Source organism: Mycteria americana, chromosome 17 (assembly GCF_035582795.1).
Source record: "Mycteria americana isolate JAX WOST 10 ecotype Jacksonville Zoo and Gardens chromosome 17, USCA_MyAme_1.0, whole genome shotgun sequence".
Classification (NCBI taxonomy): Eukaryota; Metazoa; Chordata; class Aves; order Ciconiiformes; family Ciconiidae; genus Mycteria; species Mycteria americana.
In genome coordinates, this window is record NC_134381.1 from 8221139 (window position 1) to 8243849 (window position 22711).

Here is a 22711-nt window from a genome sequence, read left to right on the forward strand (position 1 = left end):
TTACACTTTGTGTTTCCCAGCAGCTCAGCGAGGGCCTCGTGGTGCTGGGGCTGCCTCAGCGGGTGCTGGCATCCAGCCGCCCCTTGCCACCGGCCCCGCTTGCCGAGCCGCAGCACTGTGGAGGCGGCCGAGGAGTTACCGCCGTGATTTGCCACAATCGTGTTTCATTTCGAGGCCGCCTGAGCCCCGCGAAGCAGTCGGACACGGCCGGGAAGGTGCAGATGGTGGTTTTTTCCTCCCGTTTGCTTTTGTGCACTGTGACCCCCTTGCCGAAATAATCCTGGAAATACTACTTAAAAAAAGAAAGGGGGAAAAAAAAGGCAAGAAAGCGAGCGAGAGCGGAGGGGAGAGCACTCAGCATCTCTGCTCGGCTCCACGGCCTCCCGCAGAGTGAAATGGAGGCAAATAATGCCCTAAAGCTCCTTTTCCAAGCAGTGCAATCAGCTCGCCTGGTTTGGAGGGGCTGCAGCACTCCGTGCTGGAGCGCTTGCCAGGAGGGTCACGGCTTCACCGCACCAAACCCCCCTGCCCGGAGCTGCTGGGCACCTGCCGAGGGGCTGGCGCTGCTCCGGGGCACCCCGAACCCTCCCCGCTACTCCTGACCCTGCCGGAGGAGAGCAGGGACAGACAGACAGCGTGCAATTTGGAGGGGGATGAGGGTCCATTCAGCTCCATCCCGTGGATGTGGCACCTTGGGGACGGCCGCTCTCCTCCTTTTTGCCCCTGGGGAGGTGGCAGCACATCCTCTGCACCACCTACCCGTGTGTGTCTTGTGTTGGCACGGGGAGGGGGAATGCTGGGGGTGGCCCTGGAGCAAGGGGTGCACCCATGGGGACCCCCCTCGGTGCTGCAGGCCAGTTGCAGCCCCATCGGAACGTGATGAAGCACCCCAAGCGATGGGGCAGGGGTGCTGTGTGGGCCCCAGAGGGGTGGGTGAAGGTGCGGACAGGTCTCACCCTATGGGGGGAGACATGGGGACCAGCGAGGGACCCCGTGCTGGGGTGGGGGGCAGCCAGCCCGCCGGACACCCCAGCCCAGGCTCACCCTGGGCATCGCCTTGTGCCCCCGCACCTCCTGCTCCGCGGTGGCCGGCAGCAGCGGTGGGAGCGTTCCCGGGTGCAGGTAACATTTGGGCGCATTCCCATAACCGAGTGCCGCCAACTGCCGCGGCAGCAGGACCGGAGCCCCCTCTCCAGCGCCGCTGTTTGCTTTGCAGCCTCCTTAGCCCCTATTGAGGCTTTTCAGCTCCGGCCCCTTCAGGGGGTTTAAGTAGGTAAAACCTGAGGAAGAGGCTATTTTCCTCCCTCCCTTTTGAGCCCTGCCTTGTGCCCAAAAGGCCCCCTTGTTTCACGCGTGCCAGTCACCTGGCTGGGCCCCCAGCCCCTTTCTCTCCCAGCCTCCCCTTTCTTTCTCCTTTCTCTCTTTTGACTTTTCCAGGAGCCCTCGCTCTCCAAACGAGCTTCAGATTGGATCCAGATTGAGGTCCCTTTGTCTTTCAAGGGTTGTACTAAGCTAATTAAATGTGATCCCAACAAATAAACGCAGATCTCCCCATTACATTCAGGCCTGCCTTTCAGGCAGCACCGGGCGGCCCCTCACCCCCGCCCGCTGCGCACAGGGTCCCCCTCATTGAGTCCTGGCCATTGAAAGCACTGCCAGGATTTCTTTTGTGCCGGGGGTCTCCGAGCCCTTTTTCCATCAGAAAAGACCCCCAAACAGCAGCTCGGCCTTTGTGAGTTTGCAAGCAAACGCCAAAGAAAAGCCCCCTGAATGCTTTAATAAATGACACATTTAGCAACTTCGGAGGCGCCTGGCTCCTGCGGCAGCCGCAGGGGTGCGATGATCCCTCCTGCCCCCCCTTCCCTCCGGCTCCCGGGGCATTTGCAGCCCGTGGAGGTGCGGGGGATGCGGCCAAAGCAGCTGACCGCCTCGGCTCCCCGCCCGCCTCTCGCCGCCGTTCCCCCTTCCCCGGCGCTCGGCGGGGCGCACGGGGCAGGTGATGGGGTCGGTCCGGCCGCGCCGCGCCGGCCCGGGGCACCGGGGCGCCGGGCAGCGGGCAGGGCGCAGCGGGGCGGCCGGGGACGGGGGGCTTTTGAACTCGGACTCCGTGCGTCCCTTCGCCTGGTATTAGCGCTGGCAAATCCAAAACCGTCTTTAATGACACACCCCACCCCCCACCCCACCCCGGATCGGGGGCTGCGCTGGACTTTTCTCAGCTCAACTAACATCTTTTTAATGACTTTGGGAGGGGGCAGAGCCCGGCTCTGCCCTAGAGCCTGGATTGCTCCAAACAGATGTTGGGGCAGAGGGAGGGGGATGCTCTTCCCTGCTAGGGACTTTCTTCTAGAGTTCAAACGAGAGGGGAGCTTTCAATCACCGCTAAAAATGTATTTCTCCCCATTGAACAATGGGCTCCTTTCTGCGCCCGGGGGGACTCGGCTGCGATCGCGTTTCGGCTGCCGGGGAGGAGAAACCTCCGGTTTTAGAGCAGGAAAACTCAGCTCCGAAAAGAGCTCTTTCCTGCACCGGTTATTTCTCAGCTCCGCGTCCCGTCTGCCCTCGCCCCCCCTTACAGAAAAAAATTCCCCTCATAACGAAGAAATAAGAATAATTCCGCGGCTGTCGCCGTCCCCCGCCGCGCACAGGAGCCGCCCGGAGATGTTCGCGGCCAACCGGGCGGTTGGCAGGGTCAGAGGACCGAAGATCGGCTGCCACCGGCCCGGGGCAGAGGCGGCTCCGCGCCCCTGCGCGCCCGCGGAGGCAGCGCCCGGCCGGCTCCGTCCCCGGCGGCCCCAGAAGAGTTAAATTTGAAAGCAAATCAAATTCCCATTGGCCACTGTATATTATCTCAGCAGTCTTCATCTGATACCTCTTTAATACAGAAAGGAGCTTTTCAACCCCCTTTTCTCTCTTTTCTCCCCGCCACTCTTTAAGAGCAATAAATGTTCAACCGCAATAACTATAAATCAATCTCCGCTCTGTTCGAATCCTATTCATGCGGAGGGCTGGAAGAGGGGAGAGAGCTCCCCCCTCCCCCCCGCCCCCCAAAAAGCAGCTGCTGGGCTCTAATCTCCTTTCTTGCACTGTCATTCACCCTCATTTTTCCTCCATCACCCCATCCCTGCAATCTTTTCTTGTTTTGCTTTTCTTTTCTCTCTTTGCTGCATTATGATCCCATGTCTCCCCTCATCAGACCCCAACCTTGTCCAGATCCTGACCATCCCCTTGTAGGCTGTGAAAGAAAAGAAGAGTCCATGGATGTCAAATTGGTCTCAAAAAGACCATGAAAGATTGATTTGCTCCACTTTTCTTCTGCCTGACATTATTTCTGAGGGTCCTGAATGGGAAACCAGAAAGTCTGGGACTGGAATAAAGATGTTCTCTCTGTAAGGGGGAGACGGGGGGGAAAAATGCCCATTTACTCCTGGCCCATCAACCCTGCAAAACAGAGCAAAAGAAAAGAGGACTGTGGCTATTCAAAGTCAGACCAATATGTACACCTCCCAACAATATGCCAATATACTGAGGGCTTCTCTATTAACACCCATGAATATTAAAGTGCTCACTAAACGCTCAGAAGGAACTTTGGGAATATACACATGAAAATACAAGCAGCATTGTGCGGGGCTCAGAACAATGGGGCGGCGATAATGGCCCTTCTCTATTAACAGCCATGAATATTAAACTTGTTTCCTCTTAAATGTTAAAAAGGAGGGATAGCTGCGATATTAAAAAAGAGAAACGAGGCGGGGGGCGGGGGGGAACGGGGACGCACACCCCAAAGCACCTTCCTAGGACCGGGAAGAAGCTTTGGGAAACAGCTGGGGATATTTAAAACCACGCAGAAAATGGAAGGATTTTTTTTTTTGTCCACCTTCTTCCATCACCCCCCTCGCAGCCCCCCGCAGCCCCCCGCACCGGGACCGGGGCTGCAGCGCAGCCCGCACGGGAGCTGCGGGGTTTTTGAAGAGCGGCTATTTTTTTTAATTATTATTATTATTTTTTTTTTGTCCCGGGATAACTTGAGGGTTGATGTGTTTCCTGGGGGGGGGGGAGCGAAAGCAATCCGAGGGGCTGGCTTGCTCGGCGGCCGGAGGAAGACGTGTGTTGTGAAAGCTTTCCACCTGATGCGTTATATTCAGCGAAGCTGAAATATTCACCCGCCACGCCACGGCTCCTATAGCCAAAGTCCAGAAAAACAAAGTAAACTTATTTTTACGCATATTAAACCCCAAACCAAACGCTGGCAGGTTATTAACCTCCCCTTTCCAGGGCAGCGCTGCCTCTCTCGGGGCAAACACCCTCAGTAACGGCAGGTTTGGGTTGATTCCTGACATTTTGCGCCTCTTCTTGCCTGGGTTAATAGAAATAATTGCACCTGGGTTGTAACACCATTTTCGCCAGGCAGCCCTGCCAAGGGGAAAAGCCGCCCGACAGCCTCACCCCATAAAATCCTCACCCTATAAACCCCCCACCCGGGGCTGGGGCTCGGGCTGTGCCCGGCTCCTTCTCCGGGCGCGGTTTGGACCCGGCGGGGCCGCCCGGGGGTTTGGGGTGCGGGAGCCGGCCTTGGAGTGCTTGAGGAATTTGGGGGCCCATCTTTCTTCCCCCAGCCCTTTACAGCCCCTCTTCCCCATGAAAATCAAAAGAACAAGGCTAAGGAGAGGGCTCTAAGCTCCGACACAGCAGGATTGGGTTTAAATCCAGGAAAGATTAACCCTTTGCTGAGCCGGCAAAGCGGCGGGCCCCGAGGGAGGGGAGCACTGAATTTGTGGGGACGGCTCTGGTGCCACCTTCGTGGGGGACAGGGGTGGCTGGGGTCTCCAGGAGCTCGGCGGGGCGGGGGGTGGCGTGGGCGCCGTGGCTGGCCGGGGAATATTTTTGGGTGCGGAGATGGGGATGCTGCGGCGGCAGAGCCCCGGAGATGCTGCAGCCTCCCCCGGGGTGGGGGGTCCGGCCCTGGGGGGACGCGGCAGGACACGGTTGCCACTGCGGGGAAGTGGGGGATCCACTCCGGCCCCTTTCACCCGTGGGCACAATTCCCGGCCCTTCCCACCTTCCCCTGGGAAATGCAACGGGCATGCGGGTTTGGGGGCCGGCCGGGCGAGCCTGGCCCTGGGTGCAAGCGGGGACCAGTCCCGGGGGCGCGGACCCGCCCCGCTCTGTGCTTGGGGACCCTCCCCGGGATTTGGGGGGCAGCACCGGCTCTTCCCGGGGCCGCCGGTACCGACCCGCCGGGCCGGGGATGCGGGGGGGAAGCGGGTAGCCGCGGCGGCTCGGGACCTGCCGGGGGGTCCCCGGCCCGTTCCCCCGGGGCCGCGGGGGCCAGAGGCCGCCGAGCAGCGGGGGCTGGCGGCGTCGGGGCCGCCGATTTCGTTGTAGCGCGCAGCGGCCCCAAAGCGCCGCGTTTCACCCCTAAAACGAGGGCGGGGGCCGGGCGGGGAGCGGGGCCGGGCGGGCCCGTGCCCGAGGCTGCGCCCCGTCCGTGGGGCACCGGCGTGGGCATTTCTGCCGGTTTCGTTGCTTTTTGGCCCTGCCCGGGTGCTGGCCAGGGGCAGGTGCCCGGGTTTGGGTTTGCCTTTGCCTGGGCCGGGGAGTGCGGGGGGCTGAGCCCGTGTGTGTGTGTGTGTGTATGTATATGTATATGTGCATGTGCGTGTGTGTATGTGCTCGTCGTGTCCCTCCCTCCCTCCAGCCACCCCACCCCCGGGGAGGGGAGGGAAGGGGGGGGGGGGGGGCGCTCCGACGGCTCGCTTCGCTCCGGCAGCCCCAGTCTCTCCGCCAACGTCAGGGAGGTCATTAATAACCAATTAGGAGGGTCAATGAAGCTCATATATAGCCGGGCGGGAGCCGCCGAGCGGCACGGAGCCCGGCCCGCCGCCCGCGCCCCGCCGAGCCCGGCCCGCCCGCCGCCTCGCCCCCATGATGGGCTCGGTGCTGCCCGCCGAAGCCCTGGTGCTCAAGCCCGGGCTGAAGCCGCAGGGGCTCTCCCTGGCCGAGGTGATCACCTCCGACATCCTGCACAGCTTCCTCTACGGCCGCTGGAGAAACGTCCTGGGCGAGCAGCTCTTCGAGGAGAAGAGCAGCCCCAAGACCGCCTTCACGGCCGAGGTCCTGGCTCAGTCCTTCTCCGGAGGTGAGTGGCGGCACCGGACCCCCCCCCCCCCGGTCCCTCCGGCCCCCTCCATCGGCCCCGGGACCGGCCCCCGGTGCCCGGCGGCGGGATGCGGCTCCCGGCGCCCCGCTCTCCCCAGGCGTGTAATAGCAGTTGACTGGGGAAAGAAGGGCTTTAAATTCATTTGGTTAACTTGGGCTTGACCTGAGAAAGTTCCCACTTAAACCGCGGGCCGGGGAGGGGGCCGGGGGGCCGGGGCCGCCCCCCATTCAGCCGCCCGGGACAATCTCTTTTCTCTCGCCCCGGCATCGCCGGGGCGTCCCGGCTCCCTTTTCCCCCTCTCGGATTTCTGTTCCTCTCTTAATTTACCATGAAGGCTAATTCCATTTCCATTCACGATATGTCAACCATCTCATCTCCCCATTTTGTAAGAGGAATTCCTGGGCCCTTTTAAACAAGCCCTTGCGCCATTCAGGCACAATGTACCGCTACAGCATTCCTAAAGGACTAATGAATTTAGAATTAGCAATTTCTTTCTAGTTGAGTTTAATGAATGCAGATCACTTTAACAGCATGACAAATTGCTGGATGGGCCGAAATAGACACCATTTAACCCCCTTTCTCAGCCCCGCTCCCTCGCCCGGCCCGGGCTGCTTTTCCCAGGTACCTCCTCAATGCCCCGGGGGGAACCTTGTACCGCTTTGTCGGAGCTCGGTTGGGCGTTTAAAAGGCTCAGACCCGGGATTTGGGCTGGGGCCGGTCCCCGCTGCCCCCCTCCCCGGGCACCCCGGCGCGCCCCCGGCCCTTCCCCGCGGCCAGGCCGGGGAGCGGCGGGGCGGGAGGGGGGGAAGGCGGCGGGTCCCTTTCCGAGCCCTCTCCCGCCGCCCGCAGAGGTGCAGAAGCTGTCCAGCCTGGTGCTGCCGTCGGAAGTGATCATCGCCCAGAGCTCCATCCCCGGGGAAGGGCTCGGCATCTTCTCCAAGACCTGGATCAAGGCTGGCACCGAGATGGGACCGTTCACAGGCAGGGTCATCTCGCCGGAGCATGTGGACCTGTGCAAGAACAACAACCTCATGTGGGAGGTAACGACCCCCTCCCGTACCCCCGGCCCCGGCTGGCCCGGGGAGAGGCAGGGACGGGGTGCTGAGACCCGGGGGCTTTGTCCTGTTCTTGCGTGCTGCCAGGCACCCTCCCCGTGCCTCAGTTTCCCCCTTCATGCAAAGATCTGGCTTCCTCCAGGGCAGGAGAAGGGCAAGGCTTCTTCAGCCCTCGGGGTGCAGCCAGTTCTCGGACGAGCCCCGAAACGCCGTTGCTCGTGTCCCACGCAGCAGGATCACACCCTGCCCTTCCCCGTCGTGGTGAAACACCTGGCTGGCAGCTGCCTGCACCCTGCACGGCGGGCGAAACCAGCTCTGCCCCGTCCCCCGCTTTGTCCCAGCCCGGGTGCGGTTAACCCTGAGTGAAGCCGTGGGGCTTGGGGGGATCTGAGCTGCCAGGACAGCACGCATTAATGCCCAGCTAGTAGAGGGGGTTTTCCTCTTTTTTTTTTTTTTTTTTTTTTGTTTGTTTGTTTCACTGAGTGTCAGACTTGCACTTTTTAATTATTATTAATTATTATTTATTATTGTTTTAATTTTATGCGTAATGAAAACTTGCCTCACCTTTCCTGCAAAGCATCTTCCCCTGAGGGCCAGGTCTGGCAGGCACCTTCCTCCTCCACCCAGGGATGGCCCTGCTCCTGCAGGATGCTGAAGAGCCCCTTCGGGGCCGAGCTGCTGGTGGGGCTCTGCCGAGAAGGGGGCTTGAGGCAGGGAGCTGGGTTATCCGGGTGGGCATGGGCTGGTGGGGCCAGCCGTGCCCGCCCAGTGAGAGCAGGGCACCCTTCCTCAGCCCCACTGCAGATGCGCGGTCCAGCACCATGAGCAGGAAGGGTTTGGGCATCGCCCGTCCGCAGGCAGCAGCTGCCGGCTGCTGGCAGGGTCTCAGCTCCGAGGCCGTGCTGGCTTTGAGCTTGTCCCCGGCTGGGGCTGGGGACTTTATCCCAGAGGCAGGAGGTGGAGGGGCTCTGTCCATTGCGGGCAGCATCGCTACCAACCGCTCGTTCCCCCTCCCAGGTCTTCAACGAAGATGGCACGGTGCGGTACTTCATCGATGCCAGCCAGGAGGACCACCGCAGCTGGATGACCTACATCAAATGCGCCCGGAATGAGCAGGAGCAGAACCTGGAGGTGGTCCAGATCGGGAACAGCATCTTCTACAAGGCCATTGAGGTAAGCGGGGCCGGGAGGCAGCCGGGTAGCCGCAGGAGGGGAGCAGGGTACTGGGACCTCCCACCCCGCAGACCCTCCCTTGTTCTTTGGGCCGTTGCTGGGGTGTCTGTGGGAGCACAGGGTAGCTTTGCCATCCCTGGCACCCAGATCCCCTGGGAAAGGCCATTGCAAGGGGTTCAGGGAGACCCCAGGGAGCAGCAAGTGGCTCTTCTCCTCTCTGTCCCCTTTCGGTGGGCTCATGGGGTGATGTGTGCTGAGCAGAGGGAGAGCAAACGCTGCCCAAGCTTGTTTGGGGGTGTAAAGTGTGAAAAGAGCTGCAATCCTGGCTCAGCTGGCGCTTTGGGCAGGAGCGGGGTTTTGATGCTTTCTTGAAAAACGGGATTTTGTGCAGAACCTGCTTCTCTGTAGCAGGGAAAAGTTTCGGGGGGTTCTGTGAAACCCAGGTGCCGAGCGCAGGCTGCGCCTGACTCTGCGCAGCTTTTGCCCAGGGGGTGACAAGCGGCTCTGGCTGTAAACGCAGCGTGAGAGGAGGATCGGGGCTGCCGGAGCCGGGCAGGGAGCCGCAGAGCGGGCAGGGTGCGGCGCTGGTGCAGCCATGCCTCGGGCTGCCTGCAGCGGGCCGTGGGGCAGGGCCGCATCCTGCCCGGCCCATCCACGCGCTCCCATACAAAGCGCTGGTGGGTGCTGGCCCGGCGGGGAAGCAGGGGCAGGCGCTGGGTCCCAGGGATGTCCCAGGGCACAGGCTGCTGTGCCGCGGGGTGAAGGCTGGAGGTACCCCCATCCCACAGCTCCCCGTGGGAGATGCTGGGATGGAGGTTGGTGTCCAGCTCCCTGGCATCGTTGATGCTACGGGCGTACAAGTCACGCAGTGACAGCGGTGTGACGGCGGGGACCAGCCCTGCTTGCGTACAGTGTGCCCATAACCCGATGCTGTTGCAGGTGGAGGAAGGTGGTAGGTCGGAGAGGTATCCCTGTGTAGCTGCTTCAGCTTAGAGTCACGAGAGGGAACATCTCCCATTCCATCCCAGACCAGCACTGTGGGACCGTCCCTCTCCAATATCGGGTCCAGAGTCTCGCACGCTCAGGACTGTGGGCTCCTGCGGCTGCTCGCAGCTGGGAGAGGGTCTTAGCTGGGAAAGAGCACAAGTGCCCGCTGGTTCCGTAGGCAAAGGCAGCTCCCCGGATTCATCTGGGCTCCTGTGCTGGCTTACAGAGGAGCAGATGCTCAAATGCTCCACAGCACAGGACCACGGCTCAATCCTGCATTGAGCCAGCATCAGGGCTGGGTTTAGGATTGCCGCAGCGGGATGGGAAAGGCGAGTGAGTGTGTAAGAAGAGAACAGGTATTTTCTTTTTCTGTGGGAGAAGTCCTGTGTGCTTCCTCAGGGTTCTGCTGCCTTTCCCTGTGCAGCGTTGCAAGAGCCCCAAGTGCTTCTGTGCTGCTCTCCCCACCCTGGACACCCCTCCATAGGCTTCAGCTGTACCCGGTTTTAAGACCTGATACTCTTGCGGGCAGCTGTGCCTGTTGTGACAGCAGCTTAATTGCTTTTTATTACTGTACTTAAATTATGCAAAGAAGTAAAATAATTCCAGGTAGCTGTGGTGTAATTAGGTATACAGCTGTGTTGTTCACCCCTTGTGTGTGCACGGACGATGGGGCAGGTGAGCCGGCATTTGGGGAGGTGTGTGTAGATGCCCCGTACAGTCACAATCTGCAGGCTTGCTCCCGGGGCTGAAGCAGCGAGTACCAGAGCAGGATGAGTTTAATTCCCTCAGCACAAGCAGCAAAGTTGAAATGTTGAGAGTGCTGAACCCTGAGGGACGGGGAGGTGGAAGTGGGGATGAAGGGTGCTGGCTGTCACGCTGTGGCATGCTCCCCGGGCACGGCAGGCGCCTGGTGGTGCTCCCGCTCCCGCTGCCAGCGGGTCGGCATGGGTCCTTCCGTGCCGGGAGGAGCAGAAGGAGCCGGGGCTTTCCGTGCGAGAGCGTGAGGAAGGAAAGCATGGAGTGTGTGAGGAGCTGGCTCACAACCGGGCACCACAGGTCGAGGAGCTGCATCTTTCGTGGGCTCCTCATTACCAGCTGTGCCCGTGCAACACGCCTGCAGGCACGCGCGCATGCACACACGCACGCAGTCCAAAACCCATTGCTTGCTCAAACTCATTGGGGTTTGTGCACCCAACAAGAAAAGGAAAAGCGAGAGAGGATTTTCCTTTTGTGGTTCTCTCTCTGCTCGCTAATCCCCTAGCACAGAGTCGTGGGCACACAAATGCAGCATCTCGGACCCGAGCGAGCTCCCTGCTTGTTACCCACCGCTCCTGCCTTCTCGCCTCCCTCACCACAAATCCTGGAGCAGCTCAGTCTCGGGCAGGATATGCAAACACCGATCTGATCCTAGCAGTGCCCTCTCTCAGCAGCACACGTGTCCGTGCACGGGCGCTGTCACCCTCCATCCCCTGCGCAGCCTCCTGCCCCCCGCCCGCTGCATCCCCTCCCCGGCGGGCACCGTGGGCTGCCTGGTTCCTGCTGCTCTGCACCCACCTCTGCTGCACCATGACTGCAGCACAACATCTCTTGGGATGCCTTTCTCACCTACCCACCACAAAATCAGATTTATTGGGTGCCTTTTTCACTATCTGCCTTTAATGTTTTCATGTGTTTTGCCCGTTCCTCCCCTCGCTTGCTAGTTTGTTTTTCGCATCCTCTTCCTCAGCAATTTCAAGTTGCCGCTGCTGGAAAATAAAGTGAGGGCAGCGAGTTTTGGCCTTTGATCTGAAGGCCACAAGATTCCTGAGGGGCAATTTAAATTGCTTTGGGGTGTATGCACGTGGGTGCTCACCCGCTGCTGGCATATGTGCACCAGCTCCAGCAGAACATAAACATGCGTGCACACATGTATGCACACATGCAATGTGTCTTATCCTTTTGGCGATATTTTATTCTATTTGCTTGTATTAAAAATAACTCATTTTCTGTGAAAAGAAAATGACATCAAGAAACAGCACCAATTTGGGATGCGAAATGATATCGGCTTCCCCTGCCTCCCAAATTCCTACTCTGCAGCCCTAGTGAGGTCTTTACGCAGACTGACACTTAAACATATGAAGTCAAATTTCCACTGCTTTCAGGTGCTTAAAATTAGGCACATCTTCAGGGCTCAGGTGATCTAACTTATGATCTGTTTTTCACGTGGATGATGCTTTTCTTGGACTACCCTGTGTATGGAAAGCCGCCCCCTGAAACAGGGGACTTTAGCATTTCTAAATTTGGTTCTTAACATTAGGGGCCCGCAAAGGAAAAATCTGCATATTTTTTTATAAAGTCATGGTGTTATTAGCGTTGCCTGAAGCAGCTGCTCCGGTGTGAGAGAATTTGTCTTCCCAGCCACGGCTGCTTCACGTGCGGAGGCTTGCACGGCATTTCCTGGCTGCTCGCTCCGGCCGCCCCGGCAGTGCAGGAACATACCAGGAACAAGAGGGGAAGAAGTGCCGTTGTTTCAGGGAAACAGGAGCGTGGGTGGTGCAAAGCCCTTCCCTGGCCCTAATGATCTCCTTGGGCTGTTGCAAGCACCAGGGCTTTGGTCTGGGACATAGGCAGCATCTCGCACCTGAGCCACGCTCTCCTATAGCAGCCCCCGAGCTCTCCTCTGATCCCCGGGCTGACAAGCCCTTCACTGCCACATCTGCATTTCCACCTGCTAAAATAAGCCCCAGCGGGGTCGGGTGGGAGATGCTGCCTGTGCCCTACAGCAGGAGGGTGCCGATGGCTCCATCCAGAGCTGAAACGCTCTGCAGGAGCACTGAGCTGGGGCTCTGTGCCACGGCTCCCTGCTTTGGACTCTGTCACTCGTGCCTCGCTGCAGTTCACGGGTCCACAAATGGCTTATTTCTCTGTGTGCCTCCATGTCCTCGTCTCCCCAAGCTGCAGGGACCTCTGGGTCCTTCACTCCAGAGACCCCAGCTCCGTCTGCGTGCTCTGTAGCTGCTGATTTGCCTGTCACGTTGTTTGTGGCCCAAGCCTGGGGGAGACCCAGGTGCAGGTTTGTGCCGGTGGTGGATGGTGCTGAGCCGTGCCGTCGCCTCCAGCACCGCAGCCTGGGCTGTGCTGTGCCTGCCTGGGGGGGTGCTGGGGACCGCTGGCAGGTCGCAGATAGCAGCAGGGTCTCGCAGGAGATGCGATATGGCCAGTGTAGGTCTGAAGCCACTGGCTGAGGATGCACAGTGAGCCATTCACCGTCCCCTCCCGACGCCACTGACTATATCTCTCTTTTTAGATGATTCCTCCAGACCAAGAGCTGCTGGTCTGGTACGGGAACTCCCATAACACCTTCCTGGGCATCCCGGGTGTGCCAGGACTGGAAGAGGAGCAGAAGAAGAACAAACATGGTAGGTAACATCGGAAACAACCACGGGTGCAACATCCCCGCCCGTTCTCTGTTCACCCTGTCCCCAGCTCTGAGGCCATGGGGTGGGCATGGGGCAGGGACATCCCGGGGGATATGTCAGATCCCCCAACTCTCTGGGGACAAACACAGGGACTATGAGACAGAGCCATACAGCTTGAGCAGGTCCCCAGTAATTCGGGGGGTTGCCTCCGGGCTGGTTTGCCCACGGCTATTGCTGGTGTGGTGGCCAGCAGTCGCTGCCTGACCCAGCCGGGCAGGGAGGAGCAGGGCAGCGGTGTGAGCGGGAGGAAGGCAGCCCCAACGCACGGCAAAACGCCGAGTGTATGCAGCTGCCTATGGCCCCTCTCCGTGTTTAACAGATCTTTCCCCACATCACCATCGCAGGAGGCTTTTCTCTCCCGGGGCTTTTGCTCTCTGCTTGTCTTGGTGGTTCCCTGAGATGCTCCTCTGCGGGCAGGCAGCAGAGCTCTGGGGCACTTTTGGGGGATGCTGTGTTCAGAGCCAGACCCCATCTGTGCTCCCCAGCCCCGTTCCCCGCTCCGAGAGCGCCAGGTCGGAGCCCAGTGAAGCAGGGGGAGAAGCTGGGACCAACACGGGATGGCGTGCTGCTGCCGAAGGGCCCGGGCTGGTGGCGAGGGCAGCGTGGCTGCGGGCTGGGGTTCCTGCGCTCGCCCCCTCCAGCTCTGCTAGCAGCCCAGGGAGGGGAAAAGCGTTTTTTGTGCTCATCTATAGGGGAGACAGGTCAGCTCGAGTGTTCCCCCTCACCTAAATTTGGGTGAGCCTGTTCCCAGCTCTGGCCCCATCCCAAAGCCCCAGGTGTCAGCCTGTGATCCCGCTCTGCCCGGGGTGGGTGTCTGCTCATGGGCATCCTCGGCGGGCAGAGCAAGGGGGTACGGGGGGGTTATTTAGGACAGTCAGCACCCCGGGGCTCGGGGAGGGTGTGAGCTGCTGCGCCAGAGGGCAGTGCCTGACTGTCCCCCGTTGTCCCCAGAGGACTTCCACGCGGTGGAGACGGGGGCCAGCACGACGGGGCGCATGCGCTGCGTCATCTGCCACCGCGGCTTCAACTCCCGCAGCAACCTGCGCTCCCACATGCGCATCCACACCCTGGACAAGCCTTTCGTGTGCCGCTTCTGCAACCGCCGCTTCAGCCAGTCCTCCACCCTCCGCAACCACGTCCGCTTGCACACCGGTGAGCGTCCCTACAAGTGCCAGGTTTGCCAAAGTGCCTACTCCCAGCTCGCCGGGCTGCGGGCACACCAGAAAAGCGCCCGCCATCGGCCCCCCAACGCCTCCCTGCAGGCTCACTCGCCGGCCCTGCCCGTGCCCCATCCCGCCTCCTTGGCCCATCACATCCCCACCATGGTGCTGTGAAGCCCTGGCGCGGCAGCGGGTTTTCGGACAGCAAAGACTGGCGCTGAGACATGCAATGAACCGGGGGGTGTTGGCCCTTGGCAGAGCTGGGGGGCAGAGGCAGGGCTGCTGTGTGTGTTGAAGGCGGGTGCTGGTTTATTTTTGGAGCGTCGCCGTTTGCGTGGGGTTTGGCAGGCTGTTCGGTGAGCGAGGGGAACCCCCCCCCCCCAGCTCTGCGAGCCACTGGTGCAGCCGCATCGTGCAGGATCCTCCCCGGGGAGATGCGGTGTAGGGTGGGCTGCTGGTCCCTGGGGTTGGCAGGGGGAGAGGAGTGAAGGGACACAGTGGGACGTCCTGCGTGGATTTGCCGGTGTGCTGGGGGAGGGCTGGAGCAGCCTAAAAGCTGGGCCTGGATGAGTCACGCCTGGATTTTACAGATAATTTGATGGAAATAAAAATTGCCCTTATCCCTCCTCCTCTGCTCCAGGGAGTGTCCAGCAGAGACACGTGCCCCGTTGAAAGGCTGGCACAGCCCTGTTGCGGCCACCCCGTTCATGCCTGTTTACCCCAGGGACAGCTTTGGCCCTGGTGGCTCGTTCCAAGGGACACATTTCCCTCCTCAGGAGCCCCGATTTAGCAAACGGTCGCGTTCTCCCCCCCCGAATCCCCTTGCCTGCCCTCCTCCAGCCCGAGCCATGCGTTGGGGTTTGCCCGACACCTCCGAGCGATGCCATGGGCGGAGGGGACAGGCCACGTGCCACGGGGACACCCCCAGCACGACGTGCCAGCTGGAAATGCCCATCCACAGGCAGGTTTTGTGGGGGACCCTGTGCTTTGCTGGGCTGTGCCTGCTCCAGCCCTGGGAGCATCGCTCCCCATGGCTCCCCATGGCTCCCCGCAGCCATGAGGGGACATTTCGGCTGTTACTTCTGCTGCCCTCTGGGGACAGAGAAAACCTGTCCCTGGGCCAGCTCTGTCCCCAAGGACAACCCTAAGCGCCCTCTGGAGTCCTGCCACACGCGAGAAGAGGGCTGTGTATCATAAAGCTTAAAAGAAGGTATTCTAATATTAATTATGAGTCTAAGATGTATAAAGTTCTCACAAACTGTGTTTTACTTCCAGAAAACAAAACAAAACAAACAACTGTCACTTTAACTTTGTAAATATTTATGTAAACATTATTTACAAAACTTTGATATTATATATTATTTGATTGTATATGTACACAGTGTAAATACATTTGTACCTCTCTCTTGTATTCTAAATAAAAATTACTTGGAACATTTATCATTTAGAAGATGGATGGTTTGGAGAGCTTTATTTTGCTCTGTGCCCGGGGAAGGATGTAGCAGTTGGGACGAGTGAATGTTTAGACTAGCACAAGGTGAATAAGGAGATGTAGCATCGTCTGTTGGACCAAACAGTGCAGTTGGGGAGAGGAAAGAGCAGCCTGGGGCCACAGAAGCCCTTTGGCAGGTCTGAAAGAGAAGGGGTGAGCGCTGGCTGGCTAGGCAGCCGGTGGTAGCATTTGGTGCGGTACCTCCCTGTCTCCACACGTACAGTCTCTATTGGAAGCAACAGCTGTTGATATTCCTTGATATCTTCCATGAACTAATGGTCATATTTCAGCTGCGATGGGCTACTGGTGCAAGTCTGACTTGAAAGAGTAACGTTTGATTTTGGTCCTGAGGAAGAAAAGTATTCGCTGAAGGTCATCGCTGGCTTCTTTTTCCTTGCTATTTTCTCAGCGGCTCTGAGAGTCTAACTGGTGTTTGAATTAAATGAATAAAATTTCCACACAAACGTATTATTGGAACAGCTTTGTCAAGGGAAGGGGTAAATTCCTTCTCCCTTGGAGATGTTTAAGCCAAGCCTGAGTGCTGTCCTGGCGTATGTCTTCCTGCAGTCCCCAGCTGTGGGCTCGCTGCAGCCATCACCAGGTGACAGCCCCTGGCCCGCCTAAAGCGGGAGGACAGGCCGGCCGGCCTGCTGCCCCACGCCGGCCTGTTGCCCCACGCCAGCCTGTTGCCCCATGCCGGCCTGCTGCCCCACGCCGGCCTGCTGCCCCACGCCAGCCTGCTGCCCGTCCTGCCCAGCTCCCGCCGGCCGCCCCCAACTTCACTGGCGGGGCTGCAGGCCCAGCTCCAGGAGCCTGCCTTTCACCTCGGAAGAGGGTTAGGGGGTTATCTTCAGAACAGGGGGGAACAACTGTGCGTGCACACAGGTGCGTGGGCACCCCAGAAATTGGACGTACTGCTTCCCTCCAGGGCAAACGCACCCTTTGCCCGCAGTGCTGCCCTTCGGCTGGGGGTGGCCTCCCCAGGTGGGGTGCTGGGGCCCTGCGAGCCCCAGGCTGGGGCGCAGGGAGAGGCCCGTGGGCTGGGTGACTGCCAGGGAGCTGGCCCCGGCTGTGGGGCTGCCTTCCCCGCTCAGCCCCACAGCCTACCCGCGGTGGGCTGAGGCACCTTGCCCGCACTAAACATGGCCCCTCGCGCCCTTTGGATCCCAATGCAGTGAAGCCCAGAACTCCCTTTCCTGCCAGGAACCAAAATGGCCGCCCAGCAGCCTCACCGCCTTCCCATCACCGCTGCCCTCACTCAAGATGGCGGCGCCCGCGCCTCAGGCGCGTTCTCGCCAGCAGCCAACATGGCGGGCGGAAGGCGCGTACGGACGGGGTTGCCGGCGCTGCCGCCGCCCGCACTCAAGATGGCTGCGATCACCATGCGGCTGCCGGTGGCCCGCAAGGCGGTGGGGCCGAGCGCGCCCCGGGGCGGCGAGAAGCACCTGGTGGCGCCGGGGGACACGATCACCACGGACACGGGCTACATGAGGTGGGGGCGGCGGCGGAGGCGAGGCGGCGGGGCGGGGGGGCGCGGGCCGGCCGGTCTCGGGCTCTCCTCAGGCGGCCGCTCTCTCCGCAGGGGCCACGGCACCTACGTGGAGGAGGAGAAGCTCATCGCCTCGGTGGCCGGCGCCGTGGAGAGGGTGAACAAGCTGGTGTGCGTCAAAGCGCTGAAGACCAGGTGAGCGTGGCCGCCTCCTCCACGCAGGGAGAGGATCGCGCCGTCTGCGCTGCACGGCGGCCGGCGCTCGGCCGCTGGCTGGGCCGTTCTCTGGGGAGGATGAGGCGTCTGACGGGCTGCTGTCTCTGTCCCGCTCCCAGGTACAACGGTGAAGTCGGCGATATCGTGGTCGGGAGGATCACGGAGGTAAAACTCGGGATTTCCTGACACACCGTGGAGGAGGAGGGTGGCCCGCTGGCCGGCTGCCAGCCTGGCGTGGTCTCGGTCCGATCCGGAGCGCTTCTGACGTTCCTAAAAGCACGTTAGTGTCCCTGCACAGAGGCCCTGTGAGCGCCTGGGTTTTAAACGAGATGAGGCTGGAAGCAGTCAGCAGAGCTGTCTCCTCTTGCAGGCTCGGCTGGCTGCAGGACCTCCTGCTCCGCTGAAGAGCTCCTGTTCAATTTTTGAGTGTATATCAACAGATTATTTTTCTACTCCAGGTTCAGCAGAAGCGATGGAAAGTGGAAACAAATTCCAGGCTAGATTCAGTCCTGTTGCTGTCATCTATGAATTTACCTGGTGGGGAACTGGTGAGTGTAGCTCACGCAGAGCAGTGCCAGAGCCCTGTCGTCTTCTGCTTCCATGGCACAAGCTGAGGCGCTGGGAAGCTCTGGAGCCCTTCCCACAGTTTGCACAAGGGTAGTGCTGGGTTTTGTGGGTGGGTCTGTAGCGCTCCGATATCTTTAACTCTCCGTGTTATTTGATATAAACACTTCAGTGATCTGAAGGTGTGCTTGTCTGCCTGATTTTCCTTTGGTGACCAGATTGCATTCTGCATGGCATCCTAAGGTCCCCCTGCAACGTAGGTATTAACTGATATTTTCTCAGTCTGAGCTACACGTAACTTTTCTTGCATTGTGCGTTTCAGAGAAGGAGATCAGCAGAAGATGAGCTTGCCATGAGGGACTATCTGCAGGAAGGGGACCTCATCAGTGTATCCTTCCACTGCTTGCACTCAGACCGAAGAGCCAAGGGGCATGGGGAGAACAGCCAGACCTCGGCTAGCCTGGCTGGTAGCGGGAGCTCTCTGCCGGGGCAGCCGGCAGCTGTTGGCACTGGGCAGCGTTAGGGACCTTGTTTCCTTAAGTGGCACTGACAGGCAGAAGTCCAGTCTGTATTTTCTGATGGGGCTGTATCACTGCACACCCGGAGTCTGAAATACGGGAAGGTGAGTTGTTCAGAAGCACTCGGTCTTGGCCGAATTCTGCTCCAGTTAACTTGTATAAGGCCTTTTGGAGGGATTTTAAAGAAAAAAGCTCTGGAGTAGAGCAGGATGTTGTTATAACCCATTCCTGCAGGTTAGGAAGAATCTTAGCTCCTATGTGGGAGCACCGAGCGGGGTTTCCCCAAAGCAGAGGGAGCGCCCTTGAGTTGCCCTTGGAGCTGCTGCTCTCCCTGTCCTCAGTTACAGCCTGTGAGTCCTGTGTCCCCCACTAGCCACTGAGGAATTAAACCCTGGGGAGAAAAATCTTCTGACTCAAACTTCATCGCTACTTTTCTGCAGGCCGTTGCCCCTATGACTTGTTTCTCTCTCCAGGGCTCTATTTTAGCCTTTACGCAGTTGGCATTTATCTCTGGTTTTGTGCATTGAAATAAGCCAAGGGGCCATCGGAGCGTACGCTGCAGTTTGGGATTACCAGACCAAGGGTATTAGCACTTAAAAGATGAAAGCGAAGTATGCTTATTGCACAAAGGGTGAAGGACAGCGACTGGATTAAGAGGGAAAGTGTTCTGCTAAATTGGGCCTCTTGCTTCGCATTTTTCTGCGGGGATGGTTGATGTGTAGTTATGATCAAGATATTATTAACATTTGTGCTAAGCACTTAGAGTATTCTTCATCTTCAAAGGACTGTACAGGCATTAGCTAATCCTCCCAGCCCTCCCAGAGGCAGGCAGGTTTTATATTCACTGTTTCACAGGAAAAGGTGTTAAAATGGACTGGTTCTTAGACCAGGAGTGGAGTGCATGTCGGTGACTTGATGTTATCTACAATGGCTCATGTCTCTCACGTCTCTCATGTTGAGTCTCGTGGTCTCCTCCTCAGCTTGGCCAGGGTGTGCTCGTTCAGGTCTCGCCTTCCCTTGTGAAACGCCAGAAGACTCACTTCCACGACTTGCCCTGTGGTGCATCTGTGATCCTCGGCAACAACGGTTTCATCTGGATCTACCCAACTCCAGAGCAGAAAGATGAAGAGGGAGGGGGCTTCACGACCAACTTGGAGGTGAGGGTTCAGGGAAGATGAACCTTCTCCTACCAACGATGTTTTGTTAGTCTAACATAGTCAGAGGCACATGAATAACCCGAGACTTTCAAGATTTGGTATTAGATTAATGGCAAAGCTTTCCTACAGTAGGCTTGCACTATTTCCCTGTGTATTCATCTCTTTTTCATCTGTCCTTCCTCAGCCAGTTCCCTTGTCTGACCGGGAGGTGATCTCACGGCTCCGAAACTGCATTGTGGCTCTGGTTACTCAGAAGCTGATGCTCTTTGACACCAGCATCCTGTATTGCTATGAAGCATCCCTTCCTCATCAGGTACAGAAACCAGCGTTGTTTATTCCACACTGCGGGGAGGGAATGGAAAGGCCGCATCAGTAGCTGCTGAAGTCAGTAAGTTAGGTGGTAGGGCTTCCTTTTGGCTTTCCAAAGCATCCTGTAGTAAGTGACAGGATGAACTTCCCCCCTTCTGCATACCTTAAATTTCCTTGCACATTTGCAGGGATAGTTTCAAGGGTTCTGCCTCTTGCAAAGTCCAACTATCCCTATAGAGAAACAGTTCCCTTTTTTGATAGATGTGTGTCGCTTGCTGGGATTATGGACCCTCTGTGATCCCTGTGAAAACAGTGTTGAATTTGGGATCGTATGAGGGTAAGGTGCACTTTAAGAACAAATGAAAAAGCAAGTGTCATATATTGTCCAGAGACCGGTCTTCTGTTTTTATCCACATTCTGCACTGCTGGAAGGCTCCCTCAATTTGACCACTTGCTGTACAGCTTTTCTCTGTGATTTCTGCCAGCACGATCACTGGTAATTCTCTTCTTGTAAATGGATAAGATCTGAATTTTCTTCTGCTTTCATTCACAGTGGCAGCCTACTCAGCTAGATGGGATGTTCTTTTGAACTATACTTCTGTTTAAGTAATCTCTCCCCTTCCCAAATACTGGCGTGTATCCTTCAGGAAAGATTAGGAGTTGTCAGTAGCATCTCCTTTGATTTCTTACGGTCTCTGTAAGAACTGCCAACTCTGGCAAAGTTGACTTTGCCTTGGACCCTCTGCCATGATAATCTTGTTTGACCACAACCCTCTAAACTCACTTGCTGCTCATTGCTGCGTGCCAGGGACCCTTGTCCCCACAGAGTGTGCAATAGCAGTAGTTGCTTTTTGGTGCCAATGTTACTCTGCTTTCCACTCCAGATCAAGGACATTCTCAAACCGGAGGTGATGGAGGAGATAGTTCTGGAAACCCGACAGAGGTTGCTGGATCTGGAGGGATAGGACACGTGGCCAGAAGCATTCATTCGAAGTCCCAGCATGGCAGCTTTCGATTCTCAGTATTTTTTTTTTTCAGTGTTCTAGTCCCCAACATTCATTCCATACTTCAGAAACCACCAAAATTCCTCATTTTAACTCCTAGGATACTTCCTGAGCCCTTGTAGTACAGTAGTACTAAATAGTACTTAAGTACAATAGCCTTTTAGTGCAGCAGCCTGAAAAATTGATATCTGACCTTTATGAAGATGCAGATGGAACTCGACATATCTCATAGCACTTGTTGCTGTGTCGAGTGCCCCTGAACTTTGTGCAGGATGATAGAGAGGAAGGGATACGTTTTGTGATGTTTCTCTCTCCCCAAAGGCTTTCTAAATAGTTTTGATTTTCCTTTACTGTGATATAGATCTGCCAGTCTGTCCTCTGACTGAGAGCTCATTTTTCTCTTTAAGACTCCAGATCACAGGTACAAGTCTTTAGAGGCCAGGAGTGTCCACACCCTTGCTAACCACATTTTGGGTTTGGCTGTTCATGGCTTGTATGTCTCAAGGGTATGAGATATGATGTGGCTGTCCACACAAGCCAGGAGCTGTGGGCAAGCAGTGTCTTCTCAGTCTGTGTGCATCCTGCTGTTCCCTTTTTTATGCCTGATGTGGTAAGCTCCTCCTCTGAGGAGGCTCCAGTATTGTTTTCTATTAAATATTTTATATTTCAATAAATTTTTTGAAACACATCAGTCATTCAGGAGTGTGTGCATTAGCTTGTCTTTCTCCAGAATGAATTGGGTCTAGCTTGAGAGCTACGGTTGGCTTGAGTGTCCTTGTGCCAGGACACTCAGAAAGGTTGCAATGTCCTGTTACCTCCTCTTCAACTGTTTCTCCTCATCCCGTTAAAGCAGGACTTGACCTTCCTCTTCAGCATATCTTCTGTGCAGAGTTCCTCTGTAAGTAGATTGCCTGGCATTGTTCACAGTGGCCCTCTCGCATTGCTTCCCTGCAGGACCCCATGGAGAGGTGAGTCACGCAGCAGCTGTGTCTGGGGGATGACAGGGAGCCCAGTATGACACTGGTGAAGATCCTCAGGCCAGTGGTTAGAGGTGGGCATGCTGAGCCAGATGTTGGCAGTCAGTCACTTGCCTTCTCTGTACAAAATGGATGTGATGCTTTCCTTAGAACACCCTCTCAGGTCTCTGGTGCTATATTAGAGCCGTTTGTATTATATGTGTATTGTGTATATATATTGTATTTGTATTGTATTGGAGCTGCTTCTACCTCAGCACTATAATTCTTAAAAAGGATGAAAAAGCAAAACATCTGCCCTAATTGTCCCTGAATCTAATTCTAACGTTGCAAACTGTCATGCTTGCCCCAGGCAAAAGGAAAAATTCTTTGCTCAGTCTTTTCCTGGGAACTAGAAATACCATTCATTGCTTCTCATCTAGTTCAGACTGCTCTGCCTGCAGCCTAGACTAAGCACTAGGTGGCAGCTTCGGATCGTGTTTGTAGTATTTATCTTCCCCCAGCAGCTCTGCCTCATTGCCCTGCCAAATAGCAAAGGCTGGATGTCTGCCACCAGCGCTGCTACCTAATACTAGAGCATTATGGAGCTCATTGGCTAAGGACAAGCAAGGACACGGTTAATCCATTCTGCTGCTGCACAACTCAAACTTCTGCCCGTGGTACCTATCTAAAATAGTACTTAACTTCTTGGGGATGTTGGTGGAATGCTCCGCACAAGAACCAGGAATTGTGATTTTTATGAGGATTCCCTAGTTAGTGTTGCAACAATCACATCCTCAACGTGACTCGGGAAATTTGAAAACTAAAGCTTGATGGTGATGCTTTCAGGTCTGTGCATGAGGCTGGTAGCAGTGTTATCCACATCTGCGTGGACAGGAACAGTGCAAAAAGGCTAAAAGCTTTAGCAGCCTCTGCATCTTTCAATTAGAAAAGTACCTCTTTTTTCCCTACCCAATTGCTGTAGTTTAGCAGCTGTTTATCTTATTACCATATGGGGA

General features: G+C 57.2%; 2 protein-coding genes across 2 annotated transcripts; both read left to right on the forward strand.

The window, feature by feature from the left end:
• The first annotated feature begins 5922 nt into the window (after window positions 1-5922).
• Window positions 5923-14164, forward strand: PRDM12 (PR/SET domain 12). Its single transcript, XM_075519865.1, has 5 exons — window positions 5923-6136; window positions 7007-7197; window positions 8230-8385; window positions 12659-12770; window positions 13782-14164. Exons 1-5 carry the CDS (start codon window positions 5923-5925, stop codon window positions 14162-14164), a joined length of 1056 nt encoding a protein of 351 aa, XP_075375980.1.
• A 2628-nt stretch (window positions 14165-16792) lies between these two features.
• On the forward strand, window positions 16793-21430 carry EXOSC2 (exosome component 2). The gene is made up of 9 exons (XM_075519719.1): window positions 16793-16974; window positions 17065-17166; window positions 17307-17352; window positions 17646-17735; window positions 18074-18139; window positions 18305-18373; window positions 19250-19426; window positions 19611-19739; window positions 20620-21430. The coding sequence occupies exons 1-9, from the start codon at window positions 16850-16852 to the stop codon at window positions 20698-20700; spliced, it is 885 nt and encodes a 294-aa protein (XP_075375834.1). The 5' UTR covers window positions 16793-16849; the 3' UTR covers window positions 20701-21430.
• Window positions 21431-22711: the final 1281 nt, after the last annotated feature.

Coding starts and splice junctions, on each gene's coding strand:
- EXOSC2 (XM_075519719.1), top strand. CDS start 16,850: ATGGCTGCGATCACCATGCGGCTGCCGGTGGCCCGCAAGGCGGTGGGG. Junction 16,975..17,064: donor ACGGACACGGGCTACATGAG/GTGGGGGCGGCG, acceptor CTCTCTCCGCAG/GGGCCACGGCACCTACGTGG. Junction 17,736..18,073: donor ATTTACCTGGTGGGGAACTG/GTGAGTGTAGCT, acceptor TGTGCGTTTCAG/AGAAGGAGATCAGCAGAAGA.
- PRDM12 (XM_075519865.1), top strand. CDS start 5,923: ATGATGGGCTCGGTGCTGCCCGCCGAAGCCCTGGTGCTCAAGCCCGGG. Junction 6,137..7,006: donor GGCTCAGTCCTTCTCCGGAG/GTGAGTGGCGGC, acceptor CGCCGCCCGCAG/AGGTGCAGAAGCTGTCCAGC. Junction 8,386..12,658: donor TCTTCTACAAGGCCATTGAG/GTAAGCGGGGCC, acceptor CTCTCTTTTTAG/ATGATTCCTCCAGACCAAGA.